Source organism: Chlorocebus sabaeus, chromosome 11 (genome assembly GCF_047675955.1).
Source record: "Chlorocebus sabaeus isolate Y175 chromosome 11, mChlSab1.0.hap1, whole genome shotgun sequence".
Taxonomy (NCBI): Eukaryota; Metazoa; Chordata; class Mammalia; order Primates; family Cercopithecidae; genus Chlorocebus; species Chlorocebus sabaeus.
This window is the reverse complement of record NC_132914.1, coordinates 1,742,485-1,751,630: the sequence shown is the minus strand read 5'-3', so window position 1 is coordinate 1,751,630 and position 9,146 is coordinate 1,742,485. Positions and strand designations below refer to the sequence as shown.

Sequence of the window (9,146 nt, the reverse complement as noted above, 5' to 3'; positions counted from 1 at the left end):
TGCCTGCAACTGGGTGCTGATAGAATGCAGGGTGGATAAATAGTAAAAAATGAGATGAATGGGAAACCTTGGAAACAGCTGATCAGGGTAATCTGACAGCTTTCTGTGGACACATCTGCTTGTGGCTGTGATTTTATATTGTGCAGAATAATACATGCTCTGCTAGTAAAACGGTTCCTGCTTCATATGATGAAAGTACAAGCAACCTCAGCCCTGCGGCCCTGTCCACAGCGCCCCGTCTCCCACGCACTCCTCCCTTGGCAGAGCTTCCTAACAGCTGCTCTGGCTGCAGAGAGGGAGGCCAGGGGGGCACCTGGGCACTGGGAGGGCTGACCAGGAAGAACGAGTTTGGACTCTCTTGCTACAATTCCCAAGAGCCAACACCCAGTGTGTGACAGAATTTACATGGGCGAGGGAAGCAATGCAGGAAGCTGACTTGATTCCTTTCTCGGGTAGACACGGAAGTGTGGCTAAGCAGAAAAGTAATTCTCATAAAAGAAATCCCCCAGAATAATTTCTTACTGAGCATAAGGCCCAAGACAAATACCAAAGCTGGAAATGACAGCCGCGTCCAAGCGCAGGGCTTCTCGGCTCCTTTCACTCTTGGCACTCACACTTGTGGTTGACACAGCCTGCCCGCCTCAGAGTCAGTGCATCAGAGCACGCCCCACGGAAGCCTGAGTCCCAGTTCTGGGCAAAGCCCTCCCTCGATGGCCTGCCCTTACGGCTCTTCTATCTTGGCACGAGAGCAACACCATCCCTCAGTGCCGGGCACCTACTCCAAGCTCTGCAACGCTGAGATCTGACACGGATAACCTGGCCCAGGGCTGAGGGTGGAAAGAAGGAAAAAGGCAACTGGGAATTGACTTTGAGAGCTGCAAACCTGGAGATCAGGCGGGAAGGGAAAGGAGGCTCACTCTTCCGAGGTAACAGCAGGCTGGGGGATGCGGGCACCATGCCCGTCAGGGCTGTGTGGGGACGCCCACACCCACGGTCAATCCTGGGACCCTGGCCCTCGGGCTGCCTGCCACTGGAGTTGGCCTCTGGGGGACTGCGGGCCTTGTCCATCTTTTCTAGCATGTGAGGACACATCTTGCTTAAGCGAGCAGCTGGGTGAGACTCAAAGGAGGACACAGCACACGGTTTTTAAATAACTTTATAATTTCCTGGTGGATTTAGTTTGTGAATAAAAAAGAAAAAATGAACAAAGTGTTTACAATAATTATCAAGGCAAAGTTGAATATAACACAATTTCTTTGTAATGTCATTATCCTGTCAGTAACACAACTCCAGCAGGAACACACACACAGTTGAAGGCAGCGGGTGCGTTTGCATCATAGACACCACCATGGAGAAAAGGAACTCAAGCTACAAGGGGGCAGGTGCTCCTCGGCTCCTCCAGTAAAGTGCAACACCTCCTTCCGATGCCACAGGGAGCAAGTCACAGGCCCCACTGGACATCCTGCAGTGCCCGGAAGGTGCCCGGGCTAGTCCTGCCATGGGCCAGCAGGCCAGAGTGGGTGGTGCTGCCCTCAGGATGTGTAGCTGCGGTAGATGGATGCAATACTGGCATGGTGTGGAAAGAGGGGCTGGACCCAGAGGGCTTGCTGTGGCCGGGGTGGATTCTCTGGCTTTAGCAGGGTTCACTTCCTTTCTTGACAGTGGCTTCTCTGGGGCCAAGAGAGACGGCCTGGGCCTAGGAGATCTGGGGTCTAAAAAAGCTCAAAGGGAAAGAATTGAGGGCCCGAAGCCAGAAGGAACTGACATGGAATACGGTCTGTTCCACCTGGACTGCAAGCTCCAGGCTGGCCAGTGCTCACCCGTGCTGGGCGGTCACTGGATGAGATAGCACCATGGGGCAGGAGAGGTCCTGTGGCCTGCCGGGCAGGGCTGTGGGGTCAAGCCCAGGTCACCATGCAGTATTAGGCACACTGAGCTAGGACCCACGTGGGGTGAGGGTGGCTATGGGGTCACAAACTGTGAAACCTTTACCCAGAGGTCCTGAGCATGTATAGGAAAATCCCGGCACAACTGCGCGGCTGAGCCCTAGATTCTCGTTCCTTTTGCTCGGCAGGTGTCTCTCGCCCAGGCGGGCACTACCCTAAGTGTGCTCCACGCTTCCTAAGCTGCCAGCCCGGGGCCACCTATGCCAGCGTGGGAGGGGGGAGCGTGGCTGCCCTGTAGCTTGAATTCCTTTATTAACAAGATATTGGTTTGCATGTTTAAAACACAGCTCTTTTTCATTCTACAACTACGTTTTAATCTTTTAATAATCTCAACAGACACAATGTAACTGCCCCAATTCTCTGAATCACACAGACGATATCGACAAGCAGAGAAAGAAGAGGGGAGGTGGGATGGGACAAAAACCCGCTCCCCCGAATCAATCCCTAAAACCACTTCCCCCCCAGAGTCAGGAGAAGCACCTACAACAGGGTCACAGCACTTGCCAAACACATTGGGAAAAATCAGGAGACAGGTGGTTACAGTTTTGACACTAAAAAGTCTGGAGATAGTTTTTGCTTAAAAAGAGTAGGTAAAGACAGCCATTTTGTTCAGAAGGATTTCCCTGTAATGTATGTCTTTTCTTGCCTAATTATTCCCTAATTTGCATGGGGGAAACTCCAGATTCTCTTTAAGACATTCCTTTGAGTGGTTCACGTCCCCTCCTGAGAAGCCCAGGGCTGGCAGTGATGGATGGGCGGCCTTGCTCTGCGGAGGGCGTCTGCGGCACTGCGGTCTCTTCTCATCCTTCCTCCTCAGTTCCGAACCCAGGCAGGTGAAGATGAGGCCAGGTACAGATGTGAAATTACTGGTATTTGCTGACACGGGGTCCGCTGGGCTTGAGAAATGCCATGTGGTGTCATACTCCACGCAGTGAGGTCTTCCTTGCTTGGCTCTTTCCTCAAAGACTCTGAGGGTAGCCACCAGGCCGACACTCAAGTAACATGGTCAACAGGAGGGCGGTACGGTCCTAGGAGGAACAGGACTCTGGCGGCAAATCCAAATGCCAGTGGATGGGCAGCTCAGAAACATTTATATTTTGGGTGATACATGACGGTTTCCTCACAACCCTGACCCTCAATAGGAGAGGGATTAGTTCAGCAGGTGGCTAAGACCGTGTCTGTGATGATGTCGCCTTCCTCCTCTCACTCTGGGGGTGGGTGAGTCCGCAAGTTCCTCATAGAGAACCAGGGGTGGGTGAGTCTGCAAGTTCCTCATGGACAACCAGACTTCAATTGACACAAAGTGGCAAGTCACATGCCCCTCTCAACACTGAAGGCGGCCTTGGGTCCAGTCTGCTTTACAAGTTATTTCTAAAACCCAAGTATGAGGAAGTCCGAGAGCCACAGGTAGATCTTCTTTAGATTATAAAGTGCAAGGACAAAGGTTAAAAGGTTAGAGCTGAGATGAATTTGGCGATTCCCATCCATATATTTTAAATGGAGTCTCTTGTCACCCAGACTGGAGTGCAGGGACGCGATCTCGGCTCACCGCAGCCTCTGCCTCGCAGGCTCAAGCGATTCTCCTGCCTCCTGAGTAGCTGGGATTACAGGCGTGCGCCACCACGCCTGGCTAATTTTGTATTTTTAGTAGAGTCGGGGTTTTTGCCATCCTGGCCAGGCTGGTCTCGAACTCCTGATCTGAGGTGATCCACCTGCCTCGGCCTCCCAAAGTGCTGGGATTACAGGTATGAGCCACTGTGGCCGGCCCCATCCATATTTCTTAAATATGTTAAAGCCTGTTCAAAATCTTTTCCATTTCAAATGGTATCAAAGTCCTTGCAAATCTCAACTGAGATACCTCATCAACGATTCAATGAGTACCGGGGGTTAGAGGTATATGAAGACATGAGACACTCATACTGTACTTCTTCAGTACAAAACCCCGTTGGGATCACACCCGCTCTTCCTCTTGCCCTCTTTATGGTGACACTGATGTGAGGTGCAGATCTTTAGGTGCTAAAGGGCAACTAGACTTGCCGATGGAGGGGCTTGGGGAAAATTAAGGGCAACCTGCATTGAGTTTTCAAGGCTATATAACTTCAGTAGCAGTTGCATGGCCATATGAAACCATGACTACTAGGAGAGGGGCATGGAATGACAAGTCCTAGTGTGATGGGAGTGGGACATTTGGTTAAGTGTTGGTTCAATGATTTGGACTCAATGAGATACTCTGAATGCTACAAGCTGCATCCACTCTGCCCTACAGCACAAAGGCAGGCCATGTTTATTACTGAACTCTTAGCCGGTCTCCACATCATCTGAGAAGCCAGAACAGTGCCCAAGAAGGGTCAAGGTTCCTTGCTGTTCATAGAGACCAGACAGATGATATCTGTCCCAGAAATTTTTCTTCTCAGAAGCACTGTCACCGAGGGCCTCCTTCCATCAGTTGTTCCGGAGGGGAAGTGATGGAGAACACTGAGATGAAGAGGAGCGTCACACACCCAGTGGCTGAGAGTGGCAGGTGCTGCACCTGATGAGAAAGGCCACGTGGGTGGATCTGGGGCACCTGCTTGATGCCTTCCGGATAGACCAGTGAGAGCAGCTGGCCAGTGCCAGTGCCAGGCCACTTGTGTAGGCATGGCCTCGCCTGCTTTCTTGGTTCCACTGTGGCCCTGTGAAGGCTGTGATCATACCCCAGTTCTTTACATTATGGCGGATAAAGTGAGATTCTAATACTCCTGGCTTTCAGTACTGGGAGCTTTCTACGTGGTTTATGGGCACTGCAATAAACAGAACTGAGGTAACTGACCACAAAGGACCACCACTTACTATCTAACCCCTGCAGCTCTCTCTGGCCAGCCTGGCGATCAGGAAGCATCTCAGTAAGAGGTTTATGAGCACAGTCCATTTAGACCTTCGATAAGAAACACTCCACAGTTTCCTCTCACGGGGAGAGGGACTGTTTTACAGCAGGGAATAAGGGGAGCTGGAGATCTCACCACGTAAGTTAATGGGACAGTCAAGGGCGGTGGTGGGAAGTTCCTGGACTGATGGGGCTGTGCTGACTCTACAGACTTTAAATTCTCGGAGTAAGTGGGGAAGGAGAGGAGAAAATGCAAAACAAAAACAATGAGTCCAGCAACTCTTATCAGGAGATGTGAGTGTCTGCTGGGCTCTGGTGGTAGAGATGGTCAAAGAACTAGATTTGGGTTAAGTGGTTTACTTCTTCATGCCCAATTATTTACGACTCTGTTGTCTACGCTTGGGAAAATGTCCTTAACAATGCCAATACCGTCAACTGGATTTGCAGTCTTGGGGTCAGCTCTCTGATTTGCAACATGAAGCTGGCTGAATTCCACAAGGTACATGCAGATGTCAGCAAATGGCCACCCACAAGTAGATACGCAGAGCCCTCTAAGGGCAACAACAAACAGCAAAAATCCAGAATCACCAAATGGAATCCCATAGGCAAGTGGGTGACTGAGCCCCCCAAACTCACGAATTCCATTAGGGAACTTTTCTAGAAAACATACCTTAAGATCGGGGAGGGGAAGGACATGCTATTTACTGCTTCAACTTCAGCTGGTATGTCTCACAGAATCCACTGCACCTCTCCCTTACTGAGAAGTGGCCTTTTCAAGGATGGATGACTTGCACACAGTAGGCATTTCATAAATATTCTCTGAATGAAATAATCGAGGAAGGAATGTGTGTAGGACAAGAAACCTTCATTTATGCCAGAAGAAGGTTCCAGGCAATGCATGAGGCTGAGGTTCTGAGAGGATGAGTCTAGGGCAAAGCTAGCAGGGTGAGTGAGGGATCAAAACTTCAGCAGCCACTGGGCTGCAGGAGCTTGGGACACGGGTGCTTGAAGGCAGGCAGCCTCCTGGAGGTGTTCAGGGGAAAGCAGCCCAACCCCGAGGCACGGGCATCTGCTACTGGGGCAAAGCTGCAGGTGGGGACAACAGGGCCTCGTATGTCAACTTTGTATGTTCTCTTTTTAATTTTTTGTAGAGACAGGGTCTCGCCGTGTTGCCCTGGATGGTGCTCTTTCAACCTCGTATGTTCTCCTTCAGTTAGAGACATTTGATCTAATTGTATGATAAGGTCAACAGTCTCAAATAGGAGAGACTGGTGGAGAACACCTCACACCATCTTCTTGTTAACTGGCTGAGGAACAGAGTAAGGAAGGCTGGGACAGACAGACAGGGCTGGGTAAAGACTCAGACCTTGGGGGACAAGTGCTCCCAAGGCATCGTGAGGCCCGCTCACAGCTCCCCGGTATAAAGCATCTCATGTGGAAAGTAAGCAGAAGAGACAGTGAAAAGAAGAGTCGATTTTCTCTTCCCTTCCCCCTTTTCTTTTTCTCATCTTTTTGAGATTGTTTTTTACCCTTTTAGGAGAAAGCACCTATTGTGACATTAGAACACTCAGCTCTCTGGTCCGCTGGAGGCATCCTCTTAGCCCACTGAACTCCAAGTACATTCCTGGTTTCATTCTCATGTCAGAGGACAGGAGATGAGAGGCTCCTCTGCTCCACGGCCCTCCGTCAGGGCCGAGCCACCAGCTTCCACAGTCACTGTTGACGACCAGGTCGCAGTTCTTCAGAGAGATTCGACCTTTTATCTACCCCGGACATCAAGAAGGTTAGTGTAGAGACCACATCCAAAGCAGGAAGGCAGAGAAAGACGGCAGATGTAGAAACGGTGCTGGAATCACGCTTCTTCAAGTGAGCAAGATGGGAGGAAGTTTGTCGTGTTGGGTGCCAAGAAGGTTCCGGGCGCCTGTTCCTTGTAGTTCTCCTTTCTTGGCTCCTGGGTTGACTACCTCAGGCTTCCCCACAAAGCAGGGTCAAGAGGACTCTTCCAGGGCGTTGACCACTTGCTCTAGGATGTCGGGACAGTGGTCTGCTATCTGCTGAAGAATGGCATTGGCAAACTCCTGCAGTTCTGCATTGTCCCGTTCACCTTTCTCTAACTCATCCTGAAGCTGAAAGGGAAAGGAGAGATGGATTTCAGATACAACAATCTCACTTGCACTGAGCTAAGAATTATTTTTCATCAATACATGACAAAAAAGGCACTTTCTATGTGAAGTCTCTGCCTCAAAATTAACCATCAGAAAAGCGTAAAAGTAAGTATCAAATGTGTCTTCATGAAAGTGAGGCCCAAAAAGTCACTGGTTCTTGGCCCAAAGCTGATTATTTTTGCAGAGCTGTGGCTTCAGCCCTGGCCTCTCACTCTAAACAGAATGTTCTCTCCACCAAGCCACAGGCTCACAAACCTGCGTGAGAGTGGGAGAGAGGGGCATGGTGATCTCAGATAGGATCTCAACCTTGTGGAGTGACCTTTGCCCTAAGGGAACTTATAATTTAAAGGACTTCTCCATTTGCCATGTGTCACTTTCATTTGGTACATTAGTCTGCCCAACCTGAGGCCTGCTGATTTAGCTGAAGAGATTACTCTGAGAAACACAAGATAATCCCTTTGCTTAGAAGTAAGTATATTTCTAACTTCCTGTTGTTTTTAACAACCTCTTTCCCATTCCTTCAAGCGTTTTAACCAACATTTATTGAGCGCTACTCTGTGCTCGGTGCTGAAAGCTGAAGGGATTTGGTCCTTGTCCTAAAGACCCATTTAGGTACAAGCATGTAAACAGATAAACGACCACCCAGCACAGTGAGGCCACAGCTGAGGCCTGAGCATGTGCTGTGGCAGCCCGAAGAGTGACTGTCTCACCCCGGAGGAATCTGAGGAAACGCTACGAAAGAGGCATGGGGTCTGGATCTTGAGAGCTGACTAGAGTCTGTCTGGGAGATCAAAGACAGAGGAGGCTTAGAGCAAAAGAACAAAGGCTGATGCGTGGAGCTAGGACAGGCCTGGCCCAGATCTTGTGAAAAGGGAAGCCTCAGGATGGCAGGAATGTAAGGCACAGGGGGTGGGTGGAGAATGACAGGAAACGAGCTGAAAACACAGGCGAGGCCGGACGGAGCATGTGGAGTGAGGGAGTTCCAGTGTGATCTGCTTAAAAACCAGACCAAAACCAAAACCACAAAAAAGGAAGTCCATGAACTTTTAAACGGTACAGTGACATGAGCATCTTCACTTTCTTAGATTGAGCAGAAGGAAGAGCCCACCAAGGGCAGCTCCTGCGCCCAGTCCAGGTTGGGGTTAGGCGGGGCTGACGCAAGGGAGGGTCGGGGACGCGGAGAGGAACACACAGGTCTGAGTATCTTCAAAGGCAGGACTAAAAGGAGGAGGTGTTAAGTGAGGGAGAACTGGAGAATCATTTCTGACAGTTCTAGCTGGGGATATTGGACAAACAAGACTGAAAATGTAGGAGGCAGAGCAGGTTTTAGGAAAGAAAGGAGGAAAATTAAAAATGGCGTATAAAGTGTAGTTAAGAACACAGGCTCTGGAGTTAGGCTGCCTGGGTTTCAAGGCCAGTTCTGCCAATGAGTTATCTGATCTTGACTTCTCTGAGTCTCAGTTTCCTCATCTGTAAAATGAGGCAATAATAACCATGTCAGGCCAATGTCTTCAGGTTTAATTTTTTGGAGAGATGGGAGTCTATGTTGCCTACGCTTGTCTTGAATGCCTGGCCTCAAGTAATCCTCCTGCCTCTGCCTCAGCCTCCCAAAGTGCTGAGATTACAGAAGTGAGCTCCGGTGCCCTACCTTACACGGCTGTTTTAAGGATTTAATGATAGTCATATAAAGTGCAGTGTAATGCCTAACAAATAGAAAATGCCTGACAAATATTAGGTGTTATTAAATGGATAAGATCACTCAGCAAGAGCATATAGATTAAAAAGCAAAAAGGGAGCTAGATACAGCGGTGCATGCCTGTAATCCCAACTACTTTGGAGGCTGAAGGTGTGGGAATCGTTTGAGCCCAGGAGTTTGAGTCCAGCCTGGGCAACATAGTGAGACCCTATCTATCTTTCTTTTCTGAGACAGAGTCTCGCTCTGTCACCTAGGCTGGAGTGCAGTGGCGCAATCTCAGCTCACTGCAACCTCCACCTCCTGAGTTCACACCATTCTCCTGCCTCAGCCTCCTGAGTAGCTGGGACTACAGGCACCTGCCACCACGCCCGGCTAATTTTTTGTATTTTTAGTAGAGACGGGGCTTCACTGTGTTAGCCAGGATGGTCTCCATCTCTTGACCTCGTGATCCACCCGCCTTGGCCTCCCAAAGTGCT

At 49.9% G+C, this 9,146-nt stretch overlaps 1 protein-coding gene across 9 annotated transcripts in view; it reads right to left on the bottom strand.

The window, feature by feature from the left end:
- Positions 1–1,140: 1,140 nt before the first annotated feature.
- The window catches only part of ERC1 (ELKS/RAB6-interacting/CAST family member 1), a 547,409-nt gene continuing 539,403 nt past the window's right edge, over positions 1,141–9,146 (bottom strand). For all 9 annotated transcript variants that reach the window (XM_073020334.1, XM_073020331.1, XM_073020338.1 and 6 more), the window contains one exon: positions 1,141–6,935. In XM_073020334.1, the coding sequence (XP_072876435.1) occupies positions 6,798–6,935 (138 nt within the window). In that variant the 3' untranslated portion in view covers positions 1,141–6,797. The remainder of the gene's footprint in view (positions 6,936–9,146) is intronic.